At 36.5% G+C, this 18590-nt stretch overlaps 1 protein-coding gene across 1 annotated transcript in view; it reads left to right on the forward strand.

Moving 5' to 3' along the window:
* The window catches only part of GPC5 (glypican 5), a 224357-nt gene that overhangs the window by 107294 nt on the left and 98473 nt on the right, over positions 1-18590 (forward strand). The window contains exon 3 of the mRNA XM_026038138.1: positions 806-1500. Coding sequence (XP_025893923.1) covers positions 806-1500 — 695 coding nt within the window. The remainder of the gene's footprint in view (positions 1-805; positions 1501-18590) is intronic.

Here is an 18590-nt window from a genome sequence, read left to right on the forward strand (position 1 = left end):
GGGTTGGACTCGATGACCTCTGAGGTCCCTTCCAACCTTCGGCATTCTATGATTCTATGATTCTATATCCCTTCAGTCTTTACAGGTATTTCAGAAGCTGAGTCTTGGAGAGGGTGTTTCCATGCATAGTGCCTGATGAGACCAGTTCGGCAAGTTCTGTAACTTTGACCATAGCAATTGCCAGCCTAACCAACATCATTTAAAACAATTCCCACCAGTGCATAATGTATTCCCTTCCTATGGAAGACAAGAAGATAAACTGTTTTTGAACTGCKCTGCTCATTTTTAATGAAACATAAGAGTTATTTCATTTGTTTAATATCGTTTTTACCCATCTGTTTAAAATGGTAAGAGAGAAGAGGAATGACTTGAAGTAGAATGACTAAGAACAAGAACATTTTGCAGCTCATATTAAAAAGTGGTATGAGATGAGAGCTAATGTGTATTTGTATATACAAGTACAGCAACAAATAAGAACAGTTGGGATTTCTTGTATTCTGTTGCTTAATACTGTACTATCCATTTATTTTTATATTACCAAGAAAATACAGGGATTATTAATTATTTTGTAAGGTAACTTGTAAGGTGTTATTGCCTGCATARGAAAGTTGTTGTGGTTTGTGGCTAGGTTAACGCTTCATAAGAACTAAGTAATAGTCTTTGCAAAAACACATTCAAGATAAATGTAATTATGATGATGGTGATTATTATAATATAATAAGTTCATATTCTTACCTTTATAGTGGTAACTATACCTATATAACCTTAAATTAATGAAGTTAATGCACTTTTTTTTTTATTACAGAAACCTTTGAAACGCTGATCAAACTAGCTGAGAATTACACAAGCACACTCTTCTGCAATGCATATAGGAACATGGCTGGTGAGGCTGCTACACACATTCAGGAGTTTTTCACTGATGTTGGGCTCTTCATATTTGGCACAGATGTTAGCACAGAGGAATTTGTGAACAGATTTTTTGACACCCTCTTCCCAATAGCCTACAGTCACATGATTAAGCCCGGTCTGACGGATGTTTCCCTGGAGTATGCCGAATGCCTGCGAATGGCRACGAGGGATATCAGGCCCTTTGGCAGCGTTCCCAAAGTAGTTGCAAGGCAAATGGGAAGATCCCTGTTGCTCAGCCGGACTTTCTTGCAGGCTCTTAATCTGGGCATCGAAGTAATCAATACGACGGATCACCTGCATTTCTCCAAGGACTGCAGCAGAGCGTTGCTGCGGATGCAGTACTGCCCCCATTGCCAAGGGCTGAYGTTGAGTAAGCCGTGCATGGGCTACTGCCTCAACGTGGTTCGGGGTTGCCTGGCCAACCTGGCAGAAGTGGATCTTCACTGGCGGGGGTATGTTCAGTCCCTGGAAGAGCTCTCCAGCGCCATGCATGGGACATACGATCTCGAGCACGTGCTTCTGAATTTTCATTCACTTGTTAACGATGCTCTCATACAAGCCCATATCAATGGCCCAGAATTATCTGAACAGGTAAGAAGCTATCTTAATTCAGTGCTTGGTACAAATATGTAAAACTAGAAAAGTAACCGTGATAACAAAAACTAGTTGACCATTTCTATGCTGATGAACACATTTGTGTTCAGCTGCATTTGGCAATGTATTTCTCCAGTACAGTGAGTTTATATTTTAATCATGCACATAAATTGCTAATTTTTCATATTCTATTCACAAGTTTAACAACAAGTGAGCAGTCAACATTTTGGTAGCATTTGCAAAAACGGCTTTTTCAAAATGAAAAGCTATTTTTTATGTGTAATTTTTTTATGTGAATCATCAAAACATTTGAAGTAACATTGAAAAATGTTTCTCATGTCACATGGAACTTTATCAAAATTTTGATTTTATTGAAAAAGTCAGTGGAAACTTCTGTTCATTCTACCTTCTTTTAAATTCTGCATTTTTAACAAATGTGCTAAAAAGCTTTAAGTTTAATTTTAGAACTGCTACTTTACATTTTATTGAATAAGATTGAACACAGATATGTGTCAGTAAATTTGGAAATTTAAAACATTAACAAGAGGAATGTAAATTATCTGATGACAAAATAGTTCCACAAATATTATTTAAAATAATAGGCAGAGRTATAGGTAAAAGCAAGTGCTAAGTCTAATATGCAAATTCAAGATTAATATCAGCTTAATGATTGGAAACTTCTTACATAACATATTGGGTATAACTTTTGGGAGCACACAAGTATGATTTTCATGAACTCCTCATAGTAGAGTTGTGTAATTACTTCTTACCTTRTATTTACCTGAAGCTAACAAGTCATAGGCAAGTCTCCATTTTGATACCAGTGGGCCACTTTACAGGATCTGCAACTTTAGGTACATTATTTGAATAATGCTGTAGGTCTCAGAGAAAATGTTGTAAATGTGCAAAGTKAAGCAGATCTTTTCTTATGCATACTTCAGGGAAAAAAGACACACAAGTCTTGTGAGAACTATCTTAGCTGTGAATGCATGAAGTGAAGAATTTTTAGATATGGTCCGGAAATTATACACTATGTTTAACAACAAATTAGAAAGAATGCTAGTGTATCTGCAAATTTATGCAGGTTGTATAAGTAGCTAGATTTGAATTCTCCATATGTTATATTTAATCTACAATGTGTGGGTCTTTGCCTTGTTCTCTTCCTCTCACATCACCAGTTTTTTAGATTGTRTAGTAAAAAAAGCACGTTTTTTTTCTAACTTTGCACACAATGCCACTGAATATGCTTATGCTGTTATTCATGGATATAAAAGAAATCATGAAAATGTGATTTGAGGTTAGATTTCTAAGCTAAATAAACATATAAAGAAAGGTTTTTTTTGGAGGGGGGGACGTGTGAGGAGGGGGTTACCTGTGATGTTTGAAACCAGTTTGTTTGTTTTAAGATCAAATGCTTGCAATCTCGCTTTTGGGTTAAGATCTTCTCATATAGAGTCATTTTCAAACTGTAAAAGTTAACAAGAAAGTTTAATTCCAAATGAATCTGGGTCAGGTCTATGTATTCAGGCTGTTCATTAACCCTGACATCTTTCACATAATCTCTGTTTTAGAGCCGATCAATCTTTTTCTCTTTGATCTGTCATTCTGTCAGATAAGACAATGATGCATTGATCCTTTAAAACACAGTGATCTAGTTGGTTGGTTCTGATCTGCTGACTGTATCTTGAGTGTATTTCAAATTTGCCAAGATACTTAATATCAAGAGTTAATTCTGACATGCAATAGTCTTCCAGCTTTTAGAGGAAGACCTGAATCCTGTTGAAATTGGCTCATTAATATTTCTTTATTTTATCTTCAGAGTGACTCATGAACTGTTTCAAATTTTGACAAGTAATTAATGCATCAGTGCTTCTAACAGATACAGAGAAGATGATTATGAGCCAGCAAATAATGTCTTGCTTAGGCACTAAGCAATCTCTGCAGTTTTAAAATTGAATTTCATTGTAATAAGTATTTATTGGAGCTCTAAAGAAACAATATATGGAAATAAGCATATGCAATTTTTCTAAGAGTCAACTGTGCATACTTTTTAATGGTACATATATTTGTAAGCCAATATATTGTTATATGTATGTTTATATCTTTAAATATACTTAATAGATTTTGTCTAATATGTTGCAGGGATATCTCTATTCAAATTTAATATATATTAACACATAACCCTGATCTGTGTGGTGTGGGAAGACCACCAATGTCCACCCYATGTGATTTCCCAGTATGAGACTCTTTCCAGTAATGGACAACTTGTTCTCTTTACCCTAGCTCCAAGGAGGAGAAGGGAAGTGGCACAGTGTCTCAAGTTGCAATTTCTCTTTCCCTATGTTCTTCCTATTTCAGTTTCATCTCCTTTAATTTGTATCTCCACTGGGTGACTAATAAACAAAGCACTGTTTCTCATCTCCATACAGGGAGTTATTCTGTGCTATTCTGCGTAATCTACTGGAGATACATGGGTTGTACAACTATTCACATATTTATTTATGTTCACATATACTTATTGACATACATGCCAACTCTGTATGCATTGACATGTCTGTCAGCTCACTTCTGTGCTCCTGAGTTCTGTATATACCCATTTATGCATCATCTGTACTCAGTACAGCAGCAGACCTGATTTTTTTTTATGAATCAAAGGAGATTTTTAGCAGACTTGTGTGTGTGCACATTCATCTGTAACACAATGGAGACTTAAGAGAACAGCATCGTACAAAACAAGAACACTATAAGCTATTGACAAGTCCAAGACAATCCAAAGATTAGGTTACATAATTGATATGCATTGGGTAATGGGTAAAAAATGCCTATTGCTTTGTAAAGGGCCTTGAAAGTCTGTTCTGTGTCTCTCCTTGGGCTCAGCCTGTGTAGCCACAGACCTATCTCTCTGAGCTTCATATAGCAAAGAAACTCTTCATCACAGTGAAGCGCACGARAACTTTATAACACATAAAAAACAGGCAAGTATATTAATTTTTTGACAAGTTATATTAAATTGTTACATCCATTGTCTGTGATTCTGTGATTGTGTCATACTGCCAGTTCTTGACAGTAATAAGAGGGAAGGACAAGGGAAGATTATAGCAAGCTTTATAAAGCTCTAGTGTGGATGAACCCTACAGTCTCCAGTATAAGAATATTTTTTGCTCCCTTTAAGCATTGGTGAATGGCAGGGTTCCACAGGCAAACACCTGTGTCATTCAGTGTCGCTGGTCAACAGCCTGCTCCTGTCTCTCTTGGGGTTGTCCATGTCCTGTTCGGGGACCACCCTCAGCTGCATGTGTCCAGCTTTTCCTGATGTGACCACTGCATCATAGAATCAGTCACAGAATCATTATGGTTGGAAAAGATCTTCAAGATAGTCAAGTCCAACTATAAACCCATCACCACCATGCCTGCTAACTCATGTCCCTAAATGTGTCCTGATGTGGACTGGATCAAGGAGCTGCTTGGAAGGAGCCGCTGTTAGCTGTGTTTTCTTTGATGTGTGAAGACTTGCTGCTCACTGGACAAAGTAGTCTGGAGGGAAGAATGTGAGTGGAGGTGAGATGGGCCCCAGGCAGGAACTGGAGGAAAACAGGGAACGGAACAGGAAAGAAAAAAAAAAGGGCAAAGGCACAGGATTTTGTAATTAATACTCTTTCTTCCAAACTTTGCATGAAGCTATTGTTCTCGAATCCCAGAAGATCAGTGGTGTTTGCAATTAATACTGAATAAAAGAGATAAAAAGGAATATTGATTAGGCACTCATTGTATATTCTGGGCACCAATGATTTGGGGATCTGGATGAAAAAGGAGTATGTGACCACGATATTAAAATCTGTGTATGTCTATAAGCATACTAGAAACAGAAACGCAGCAACAAAAAAAAAAAGGGTAAAAGTGCTCAGACAAATCCTGTCATTTCCTAACTTTAACTAATGAATTTTATTACTTTATGATTCCTTTAGCTAGTATAATCATGTAATAATTATCAATATTGCAATAATTAWGTTCTAATTCATACTCATTTTACTTCAGAGTTTTCCAAACAGTTAAAATACTGAAATTTCTGGACATTCTTGAGTGCTTTCACTGATCTTAACCTAATCCAGAAAGATGTGCATTTTCTATAAAAATAATTAAATTGTGTGGAAAGATATTTTTGTCTTACTCCTTTTCTTAATTGCCATTAATATTTGGAAAAAAAACCCCACACCATCTTGCTGTAAACATTAGTAGTGAGGAGGAGTCAATGGGCTATATTTAAAGCTTTATTTTCATATTGATTAAATTTGCTTGAAAGGACTAGCTATAAACACTTAAATAGTTTGAATTCTGTAATGTGATGGCATATAATATTTAATAGGCTCATGAAATGTCATAAATAAAACACAATATTCAAATAGAGATAATATTATAAATAGACTATTTTGAAATTCTGTTTATTCCATTTAGGATCTTGTTTATGCAGGTTATTTTTGTTTGTTTAGATTTTTCTTGTGGGGCTTCTCTAGCTCAAAATCGTACAACCCTTACAGATATTCCATGCCATTACAGAAAGTGAAGTGCAATAGAAGACAATTTAAAAAAAGCAATTCTCCACACTGAAAAACACATGCAAAAAAAGCAATGAAAAACATATGTTGATTATCCCAAATAGTTTACTTTATCTCAAATACTTATTTTTAATTGGAAAAATAATAATGGATAGGCATTTTTAAGTTACAATTATTTTATCTATGAGGAAAATATTAGACTGTACTTTCAAGCAGTATTTATAAGGCCTGTTTCTGACCTTCTTTGAAAAACTTTGAAGTACCCTGTCTAAAATTGAAAATTCAGAAAAAAAAGAAGAAAAAGAGAGAAAAAAAGACAGCATTTCCATGGAACAATTCAGTGTTTCTAAACAACAAAGTTGTCTTCTTAAATTTATGTCTTCTACATCTATTTCTGTGTGTTTCAGTGCACCCGAAAGACTGTACACAGAAGAGACACATATTTAGTATTAAATTTAGTGACAATTTTATTAAGCTGTCTTTCCTCACTACTGGAAGAACCTCTCATCAGTGCCTTATTATGAGCAATATGTTGGGCATCCTTTAGCTGCTGTTCTTAAGCACTTCCTTGATATCAGCCTAGGCGAATCTGCCAGTGTCAAGGTGAAGCCTTTGTCACTATAGAGAAGAGCAGAAAGGGAAGACAGCTTGTAAGAGGAGGTCAGCAGAGTACCCAGCACCAGCTTCTCAGCTTTACACCATAGCATGCYGCTCCCATGAAGGGATGCTGCTCTTCAGAGAAGCCCTGGAGATGACAGWCCCCAGCATTCATGGGAAAAGAGACAAAGCGTAATCTGTACAGCAGGTCAGAGCTTTCAAATCTTCTTCTTTAGCTATTCCTCACATTTTCTGGGATGAYGTGTGGTACAAACTACTTCTCTTGACTTTTGACTTCTTTATCTGCCTGTGCTCTTTCCTTCAAAAGTACTCGTCTTCTGATTGGTTTCATGCCGAATTTCCATAGCAAAGTGTATGACACTTCTATTCTTGTCCATTGTGCCAGCTTTTGAGTAACATTGTGGTGCCGTWACCAGCACTGCTCTGCTGCAGGATCTTTTATGGCGGCTAGGAACAAATGTTCCTTATTCAGCCTGCCCTGGGTCTTACTCCATTCTCTCTGGCCTTTTGTTACCTCCTGTTCCTTCTGGGATGAGGTATGCAGGATGCTTAACCATTAGGATGTCATTGGCCATTTCCAGAGCATTTTTCAGCACTATCAGACTGATGGAGCCAGTGTCACTGTATTTGCAGGGTGCCAAAGGTCTTTATTATTATGGGGATGAGTGGCAAGATTGTCATCTCACGTTGCACTGGGTGAAGAGATTGAAAGATTTCTTCTGGGAAGAAGAGTTGAGAAGACAAAAAAAAAAAAAAAGAGAGAATTTGTAGATAGAAAGCACTGCATCCTGCTAACAGCAATGATGAAAGTGAGAGTACTGCCTGGCAGTCTGCTTTTGCTGCAAATATTTGATTGGAAGGGGCATTTAGAAGTGGAGTGAATGAAGCCAAAGGAATGAGTGCTCTCTGAATCAGTAGTGCAGTATGAACCACATATTGGGCAAGGCATGAATCTGTTGTGTTCATGGTGTAATTGTTGGAGAATATTGGTGGAAGATGCGAACACGGGCTTCATCTGATGGCTAATGAACATTGCCATGCAAGATGCCCTCTGCCACAGTGTTCTAGAAATACTCACTCTGTAGAAGATAGTACATCCTTGTTCTCAAGAGAAGTGGTTACCAGTGGTAAGCTCGAGAGAAGAAATGAGCCTACAGAGATACAGCCTGAACTTGATGATATGGCAAAATTAATTATATTATTCCTTGGCCACATGAACTATATCACTAAGCTGTCTAAATGGACTAAGCCACGTACACCATTGACTTTAAGCAAGTCCATATTTCCAATACCAATTTGTAAAACTGTCCMTCAGTAAGCTACATACCATGTAGTTCTTTCATACTTCTTGGGAAAATAAAAAGTAAAAAATGAAATACATGATTGTCAGCAGAGTTCTGCTTGAAGCTTATGGCATATGTCTTTGCTGTAATTACTTTGTTGAATTTAAATTACTTGATAAATTGATGAATTTAAATTACTTCAGAAGATCAATATAAACTGATTTGTGGAAGCTGCTAAGCAGTAATTGAATTTAAAGTCCTCTTATATAGTGTTGTATTCTAATCTTATTGTGTTGTAAAAGGTTTTCTATCTAACACAATACACTGTTGAACCTGTTTATAATGTGCCTCCCCTGTGTTTCCTTTCTCCTTCCCATCCACAGCTGCACATCCAACAGTAGTTGCAAAATAAACTGTGGTGCTTATAGAATGAAGTATGGCATCTTCTTATACATCAGTCATTTTTTTGACTGTAGAATGGAGTAAGTGCACTATGTTCATTCTCTCTAATTCACATTTCAGTTATATTGCATTTCTCTACTATTTTTTTTTTTAAATTGGAAAAACTCCTTGCCTCTGTGGAAGGGTTTGCTTGAGGCTACATTGTGCTTCAGTGATCAAAAAAGAAAACCCAAAACAAAGAGAAAATCAGCAAAATGAAGGCTTATGGCCTGTAATTAGTGAAAATTTATTTGTGTTAAAGAGTGTGTGTATCTTCACAGAATCACAAAATCACAGAATTCTTCAGAAGTCTTCTGTTCTAACCTTGCCTAATGATTTGACTGTTCTTCCCATCTTTCCTGTTTTGACTTGTCATTGGATATTTGGATAATATGGATATTTCATAGAATCATAGAATCACAGAATCATTTTCTTGAACTCTGTCAGGGACAGTGACTCCACAACATCCTTGGGCAGCCTGTTCCAGTATTTGACTACTCCTTCCATGTAGCAATTTTTCATAATATCTAACCTGAACTTCCCCTCGTGCAACTTGAGACCATTCCGTCTTGTTGTATAGATAGCTATTTTGGAGAGATCAACCCCTGCCTCACTACAACCTCCTTCCCCATAGTTGTAGAGAGTAATAAGGTCTCTTCTCCAGACTAAATAACCCCAGCTCCCTCAGCCACTCCTCATATGGCCTGTGCTCCAGATCCTTCACCAGCTTCACTGCCCTTCTTTRTACACATTCCAGCACCTCAGTATCTTTCTTGTAGTGAGGTACCTAAAACTGAACACAGTGTTCGAGGTGCGGCCTCACCAGTRKTGAGTACAGGGGATTGATCACTTCCTTGGGCCTGCTGGCTACACTCTTCCTGATACAAGCCAGGATGCCATTGGCCTTCTTCTCTACCTAGTCACACTGCTGACTCATGTTGAACAGGCTATTGACCAACACTCTCAGATCCTTTTCTGCTACCTGCTCTCCAGCCACTTTGCCCCAAGCCTGTAACGCTGCATGGGATTGTTGTGCCTGAAGTTCAGGACCCAGCACGTGGCTTTGTTGAACCTCATACAGTTGTCCTCAGCCCATTGATCCAGCCTGTCCASATCGCTCTGGAGACCCTTCCTACCCTCAAGCAGATCTACTCGTTCTCTCAGCTTGATGTTGTCTGTCAATTTCACTAGCTTGCACTAACAGACATCTGAAGTCAGAGCATATGGAAAAAGGGCAAGGGCAAGGATAGTGTTTGTTTTTTATTAAATCTGATGCTCCAGCTAGTGCCTCAAACAGGGTCTCTCAGTCTAATGCTCYATTTCAATGGGTAAGAAGTGGTGTTTTAATTTATAGGGGAGAGCAAAAGCAGTGCATGCCACCTCTTAGATCTGTTCTGTTCCCTGCACAGCTCTGTTGTCAGGACTGGTGTTTGCTGCCCTGGTGTCTGTGAGACAGGATGACACTTCACAACTCAGTCAGAAAGTAGCCCCAGAACATACGAAAGTAGCCCCAGAACATAAGAAAAAAATAGGGAGTTTAGGGGAACAAGAACTGTGCACTGACAAACCCAGTGGCATCATTGCGTCATTGTCACATTGCCCCATTACCACATGTTTGAGCAGAAGAAGGGATAGCAAGGTGCTGTAAAGAAGCTCATATCCATGGAGGTTGGAGGAGATCAGTGAAGGATGCTGAGGGCAGGCACAGTTATAGCATAAGTCCTCAGAGCCCGAGCTGCCTGTGTGCAGGCAGCCTAGGAGCAGCATGGGCCAAGCAATGTTTTATGTTTGACATAAAAGCAGGGAAGTCATCGGCCAGCTGAGTGATTACAGGCTTTATTTCATAATGTTGCATTTACAGCAGTGCTTGAAGTGCATAAGCTCTTTTTAACTCACACCAGATGAAGGAAATTTTGAAGTTTTGAAGCATGTTGAATTTTCCTGGTAGAGAAAGGGGAAAAAATGTACTTCAGGATTCTAGTTGAATGTTTAAAAAAAAAAAAAAAAAAAAAAAAAAAAAAAAGCATGAAGCAGCAGAGGAGCATGTCAACTGATCTTAAGAAGAAAAGCCTCATTTCGATTTTGAAACTTTGTGGGTTTTTAGTGATGAATGGTGCCAGGTCACAGCATTACATGGGAAAACAGACTTTCAGTGGGAAACCTGGGCATACCAAGTATTTACAAAGCAGCATGCATATCAGGTCACAGACAACTTGCAGGTATTAAGGAAAATAAATTCAGATACAACATGGATACACCTGAAGGAATGTTACAGAAAAACAGTGATTGAGAGGAAAATAAATTACAAGCAAAGAAACACAATCCCTTTCAGGGTACAAACATCCTGTGGCAGTCTTAGCAAATATTTTTTTGCAGAAACAGTAACAATTATGGAAATTTGTTTCTGTTAATAATATATACATAGATATTTAATTAACATATGTGTGGCAAATATAAGGATTCTGGTTACTATATGCAAATAAGTTGATTGCAGCAGCATTAGAGATTAGCAAACTGGAACATAACATGCTTGAAAAGGACCTACCTTGTAAGTAGGTATTTTTGATGTTCTGGATAGCTTATAGTCACCTAACAAATTAGTTGATTATGTGTCAAGAAATCAATTCCTGGAATTCTTTTTCAAACCTTTCATGCTCCAATATAGCAATCAGTTTTTACACCAAATAGACTGTCAGTATTACCAATTTACACAGTACCTTTATTTCAACAAATAAAGAAATCAGCTCTTGAAAAAAATGGAAGTCAGTGGGAAGTCAGTGTGAAGGCATCTGAACGTATTGTGTAAATYGATAATACTGGCAGTCTAATTAGTATAAAATCTGATTTTCCAGGCTTTTCCATTCTGAAAGTGAAATACAGAGGAAAACAGAGTTACATTCTAATGCTCTGTTGTCTAATACAAGTCAATTGGAAGATATRCTTTAAAATTTATTGACCATATGAAATGATTAACAAAAGTTGTCTGTCGRCATTAGTTGAAAGATATGGTAGAAAGTTTGAGTAACCAAGAAGATTCATGCAATTTCATTATACAAGAAAGTAATTCCCAGAGACTTGGTACATTTTCTTATTTGTTCTTTCTTGCTATGTCACCCTTATTTCTGCAGTATTACCCTCTRCACAATACACTACATAATACCACTATAATTTTTCATGCTATTCTATAATTGTTGCTGATCTTTAGACAACACTATTGAAAATTGTAACAATCCTAGTTACAAAATCTGTAAAACATCATGGATATTTATAGTACTATATTATTTAACAATAAAAGAGTAATAAATGAGTCCATCATCTCATGTATATTAGAATCCCTCTTATATGTTCTGTCCTGTAAAATTGTGTTCAAAATAGAGAATATGAATATATTTTTCAGGCTAATTGGCTTATTAGTCTTTGATATGTAGAAAAAAGCATTTGAAGCAGGGATATTATATTAACAGAGGTAATGTCTTTTAGTATGCAGACATCCTAGAAAAATATATGTGAGTATGTGATTTATGCCTTTTATTTAGAAGGGCATTACCTCTCAAGTGCACATTGGAAAGAAAAACAAACAAAACTGATGGCCAGTCATTTTCTTATTAATACTGTTTTTTTTATTTGTTTCTTTGCTTGTTTGTTTCTTGTAAGGTTTATAATGCAGTGGCAGATATTATGCCACAGACAGCAGAGCCACTACTTTCTTCCAGGAACTTCTTAAGTGTGATGCSTGCCTTAAAGGAAAGTCTGTTGCTACACTTGCTTTTCATCATCTCAGCATTTCAAAATATGGCCGTACAAGTGTTCAACGGTTATTTCAAGATCCATCATTTCCAATTCCTTTCCTCTTTCAATCAATTTCCTTTTCATTGTAGAAAAAAGAGTGGACTTATTTCTCACCTGCAGTGAAAATCAGTTCAAATTCAAGTCGATGTCCCATACCTTTCTTAATTCTAAGCACATTGTTTTTCTCAATTCAATTGTTTCATTGCACAGGTTCCTTTCTTAAAACTCTGTCAATGGACCAACACAAACACTGCTTTGRCAAGCAAACCTGAATAGTGTGGTCTGCATAAGTACTATTTAGGCTGCCAAGCAAATAAGGCAGGAATGTATAACAGCATTCATTATGCAATCTTATTCAATAGACTTAAAGCAAATTCATTTTACAGTTTGAAATATGAAGCATTTTTTTTAAGTCCTGCAGTTTGGCAAACTTCTTCCCAAAACTGAGCTGAGGGCTGTTTTGTCAGGAAAGGAGCTTGAGTCTTTAATAAAACTTCCTAATCTTTTTTTTTTCTTTTTTTTTTTGAGGTTATTAGAATATAATAGGCAAAATACACAGATTCAAAAGGCTTCCTCATTTCCATTGACTGCATAATAACTCCAAGGTTAGATGAATTTGGAATAAGCAGTATGTTCAGTATGGTCTGCCATCACATTCTGTTTCTAGATGGCAAATGACTGATTCTACTTTGGCACCATGGCAGACTCTGTGAATGTRTCCTCCAAGGAACTGATCTGAAGGTAAGGAAGATCCTCCAAGAAACTGAAAATGGTGCAATCTGATTCTGGGTATTTATAACAGGAGAAAAAGGCATCTTTGCACACATTCCCAGCAACCAAGTAAGGAGAAACCAACAAGTGTGATAAAGACAGCTGAGATTCCTTTCTCTAGTCTGTGTCTGCATATTCTTTTTCTTTGTTCTTTAAGAGAAAGAGCAACAAAGATGAGCAGACTTCTGTTGTCTCAGAGAGCCCTTAAACACTAACAATTCTTTGTACTAGAAGAGAAGAACTAGGTGAGGGCAAATACAGGGGTCTTGAAGTTTTTCCAGCTATTTTGATCCCTGAACTGGTAGATACAAGTGACTATCTTGTACATTGTAGAAGGTCTTCATATAAAACCAGTTTGTCTAAGTTCAAATCAAGATAAAACACTGCAGGAGTTTGTATGGAGGTGCAGGAAGCAAAAATACTAGTATCCTAAGATACAGTCTGAAATGGTGGAGAAAAATCCTGGTTGTCTGAAATATTGACTATCTAGATAGTGGCTTTCTCTCTCGCTCGCTCTTTTTTTTTTTTTTTTATGTTTTTTTATTATCATGAAAAGTTGACCATCCAAGTTATCTAAAGAGTTATTGACAGTGTCTTACTGTAAATGTGCTGTGACCGACATTGTAAGTGGGCATGATTTTGTTGAATTATTTGCTGTCAATAGCAGTCCTTGCTTCCCAAACTGCTCTCTTCATCACAGTTTTGCAAGTTTTGCAACATAAGTTGTAGGCTGCCAGAAAGTATAAGCATTTCATACAAATATGTTGACACAGTCAACTTATTTTGCTCCTATAAATGTTACTGATTGTAAATTACAGTAGATTCCATGTTTTGAGTAACATGCCTGATGATAAATATTACATAGCCCTGTTTCTTCTTTCTTTAGCAGTCTCACAATCGTACTGAATTTTACTTGGTTTACACAGATGAAGCTGGATAGACTTATAGTTAGATTTACTGAAMAATTCTGCCAGTAGCAGAGAAGAAGTTATAATGTCCACTCTCTAACTCAGAGCTGCATTTGCAGGGACCACAGAAACATGAAGCAATAAAATATATTTTAGTCACTAGAGAGCATAGCTATTCCAGTCTGAGTGTACAGAGAATATATCTGAGTATATCTGCTGGTCTTTGCAGTAGGAATACTGCTGGTTTTATCTAATTGCTTTTCAGAGTAGAACCACTGAGTGTTTTCACCAAGCATAAATGAAGCACCTTGGCCTCCACTGAAGCAGACTTGGATTGGGAGAGCTGKCAGCCTCTCACAAGAAGCAGTTTTGTTGAACTGCCTTTGAAGAGTTTGAACTGGCAGTGCTGTATTCTGGCTGCAGGGTGACTTGGCCGAGAACACTAGGATTTCCCCTAACATTAAGCCATTAAAAAAAAATCACTTCCTTCCTTCCCACCCCCATTCAGAATAAGAAACTACTTTTACTGCCAGACTTTCTAGCTGTTAGTGGCTCCTGAAAGGAGCAGCAGAATTAAAAATATTGAAGATCTTCATAACTAAAGAGCAGAAGACACAAATTAAAATTATATCAAATAATTTATATTTAATAGGCTATTAGATTTTATTTTACAAGCAGAATGTGCAGAATGATGAAGGAAATCAAAGATAATTAAAGACTGACAAGATATGAGAAAGTCTCAAAAACTCAAGCTGAAACCCTGGCTTGGGTACATAAAAAAGAAAGAGTCTCAGCTGCATCCAAGTTGTGAACTGTGTCTCCCAGAATACAAGAGCTTGGATGCTGTGTTTTGTAAGATCTTCTTAAAAATTCTTGGTTAAGRGAAAATTTTGTTTTGCAGACACTTGTTATCTTTGTTCTTGGATCCCAAGTGCTGCTTGTAGGTTGGTCCCCAGAAAAGGTACCTGTCAGTCTGATGCCTCCCTCACCAGTGCCAAGCAAAGTGGAATAAAGAATTAAAGTATCTCCAGTATAGTGCTTTTTTTCCTGTGGTACATCACAGAAAAAGATTTGTTTTTCGTTGCAACTTTTTTTTTTCTCCCCTCTGTCTGATGAGGGTGCTGCTGCCTTGCTGTCAGGTCTTCCTTTTGTAGCTCTGCATTGTACATTTATCTTAGTTGAATATCATCTGATTAGATGTGGGGAAATTTATAAATGTAACAAGATTTTTTGGAATTTGATGGATTTTCCCACATGCTTGAAACTGTTTCCCACTTCAAAAGTTATAAATGTACTTTCCAAATTTTCAATAATTTTGAAAAAAGTTGGGGTGAAATGATCATTATTTGGCAAGCCTGATTAAAATTTCTCTTGCAGTTTGCTATAAGCTGAGTGTTACATAATATATGTAAATATCTTCCTAAGTATCAACTTTAGTCTGTAAATCTCTAGGCTGCTCTTTCCCAGTGCTTTTCTCTTTTTAAGTTGACTTGGACTTGTCTCATAAATTCTGTAAAATGATGTAACCTGTGTATAAATCTTGTACAATTATATGCTGCTATTGATATAGAACCTTTGAGTTCTGGAAATCTAAAACCTATTGCCAGGTGTTGTGAGAAAGTGGAAAAAAAGAAAAAAATAATTTAGCAACAACAAAAAATGCAACTTTCATAGAGAAAACAAATACAATACACTATTTTTGCATGAGTCCTATGTTATTAGAACTGGTGATAAGCATTTGCTCTTTCATTAGATAATCCCATCCCTCTCTCTTTTCTGAAGAATAAACAGCACATTGTAACAAATTCTTGTTGTCCCTGTATTCAAAAACTTGAAATTTGACCCATTCTACATCATTCTTTCATATGTATCAGAATACATCTTGCTTTTTCAACGAATGTTTCATATTAAATATTCTGTTTTAAGCAACAAACTATAGAAATTCGTTCAAGTCCCTGAAAATAATAGTGAAATGTTGGTGCTCCCTCTTGTGGTTTAAATAGAAGAAAAAAGTCAGACAAGTGCAGGATCTATCGCCTTCTGTAGTGCAGCTGGAGWTTATTGGAAGTCAAAAAGTGAAGCAAATCTTGCTTTGAGAAATCTTAATTTCACTTGCTTAGGCAATCAAAAAGTGCTAAGACTCTCTGGTGACCAGTAACCGAGAAACAATCCCTTCCTTGTGCTACTCTCAAAGATAGCCTGTTAGAATAAAGTGTTGAAAAGTGTGGTGTATTTTCTCTTCTTTCTCCTCTGTCTTCCATCTGTCTGAAAATACTATCACCCACTTAAATTAAGTATGCATCAAAGAAACATTCATAAACATGTAATAAACTTTTATGTATGGGTAAATATTTTGTGTGATCGATGAATAATTCATTAGTGGGGATACTTATGGCTAATAATGAATGCATCTCTTGAATAAAGAACTCATTTTTTTTGTATTCCTAGAGAGCGAAATAAAATTCACTTACTTAGAATAATATCTGAATGTTACTTTCCATGTTACTGCAAGTATAGAAAGAAGAACTAGAGAAAGGTATAAATACAAATACTGCAAGACTGGAAGACGTTCATCTTTTTGGAAGATCTCACGACAGTTTGCAGCCCACGCTGGAGCAGTGAGTCTCCTGAGTATTCCTGAGAGTTGTTTTTTAGCATAGCAGTGGAGTTTAAAGATTATGGCATAGTTAATCGCAGAGACTTGGCACATCTAGTTTGAAACATGCCATAGCACAGTGCAGCCAGGTTGCTTCAGTCAATTTCCAGATGGGCTTCTTAACTTCACTAAATTTAGTCTAAACTTGCAAGGTTTTGAAGAAGGACCTCTTCTGATATGTGACCTAGCCTCCTTGTAGCTCCTTTTTCTGTCTCTATGCTGTAGATRCAAACCTAAGCACTGGAAGAGATCTATTTCTGTGAATGTGTGTCTGTTCATACATAYATACACATATATATCAATGTGTGTTGTGCTTGCATATATATTTTTTCTTCTTTTCTAGTCTTATTCAAGAAGAAACGCCACTTTTATTTTCATTCTTTTAATTAATCGTAGGCCAACATCAYAGTTCAGAACAGAAAAAAAAAATCAGAATAGAATTGACCTCAGTACTATCATTGAGTTTATAACAGGAAAAAAAGGTATGATAAAATGTAACAWTTTTTTTTTCCCCTATTGAACATATAAGCTTACAGGATAGGATCCTACCGTTATTGGTGTGATGTTCACATCATTATCCAGCCCAGTAAATGTAAATTCAGTAAATATAAAGGTTCCTGATGCTCCAGGTTTTCAAAGTGTAAGGAAATATAGATGTTTTACAGAAGTGCACCAAGCAAAATCAAACTACCATAAAGTTCATGTGTGGCACTAATTGCAATTTAAGTGCATGGTTATTACAAGAGATTTTAATTAACTCAATCATCATACTGTGGCATATAAATTGTGCATAATAATGGCATGCTGAGTATAATGACAATAGGTTTGTCTGAATTGTAGAAATTAGGAGTTTTGTCATATTCTGAGATTTCCCTTTATGTGCCTAAACAATGGGTGGCATTTGTTTAAGAATAGTCAGCCAGAAAAATACTTATTTTTGAAAACACAGTATGTTTCTTAGGTTCATCTGTTTTAAAATTTTACATTCATCTCTAAATCTTTCTGAAATCTGACTCTCTCCTATACATTTTTTTTTGGTGATTTTTCAATTTCTTTTTTTCAGGTAATTTTCATTCCCCTTAATGAATCATTTTACACTCTCTTTTAGGGCTTTGTGTTTGAGGCCAATAAAAATGCTCTGTTTGTGAAAATGTTCAGTGGGAATGCCCTGTYAGGGTAAATGGAGGAGAGCAGGAATACATTATGATCAGCTATTACAGCAAAATGATCATTTGTCAGCTCGTGAGCCTAGTGAGTGTACTCCCTTTCTCTCAGAGTTATCACATAGTCTGTGTCTCTGAAGAATTACACTGAGAGCACAGACTGAATATTTACTACTGAGGTTAAATTTGCAGCCCAAAGGCTAAAAATAAAGAAAAAATGTGCCTAATGAATGTTATAGTCCTTATGAAAACATTGGAGGTTTAGCTAAGCAGCATTAACTTTACATTGCTCATTCCTAGAGACCAAAATAATGCACCAGAAAATCAGAAGCTTTTAGGGAAGAGTGTATTTGTCATTATTATTATTATTATTATTATTATTATTATTATTATTTTATTTGAATACAGCCAGCTCTCTATTGGAAAATCAGACATTTTGCTTTAATATGATTTTTATCACAGGCAGAGCAGGCACCTGAAGCAAGACTATACAAACTTCTTATGTGTCCAGCAGTTTAATGGTGAAACTGGGTAACAGTGAAGACTGAGCGGTCAGGAAACTCTCCAACATGCATATATGTTTAATGATTTAAACATGACATAAAAGTGACAGTCACCAGTGAATAGTTGAAATGATTGATAAAAAGATGATATATCAAAACGTAATAATAAGAAGTAGCATAACACAAAGACAGTCAGACAGGCAGTGTCTCGAGATTTAAGCCTCCCATCTCTTATCCCAGGATAAGAGAGTAAAGAAAGGACAGAGATGGAGACATTGTCAGAGTGCTTGCTTRTATGTGCTGAAGTAGCTCATCCTGCAGAAAGCATGTCTAAAGAGGAAAGTGACTGTACTGAAGACTAGTGAGCTTACTTTCGGCTATGAGAGCTCAAACTTGTCACCT

The sequence above is a fragment of the Nothoprocta perdicaria genome, unplaced genomic scaffold (assembly GCF_003342845.1).
Source record: "Nothoprocta perdicaria isolate Ctin4 unplaced genomic scaffold, notPer1 scaffold_202, whole genome shotgun sequence".
NCBI classification, from domain to species: Eukaryota; Metazoa; Chordata; class Aves; order Tinamiformes; family Tinamidae; genus Nothoprocta; species Nothoprocta perdicaria.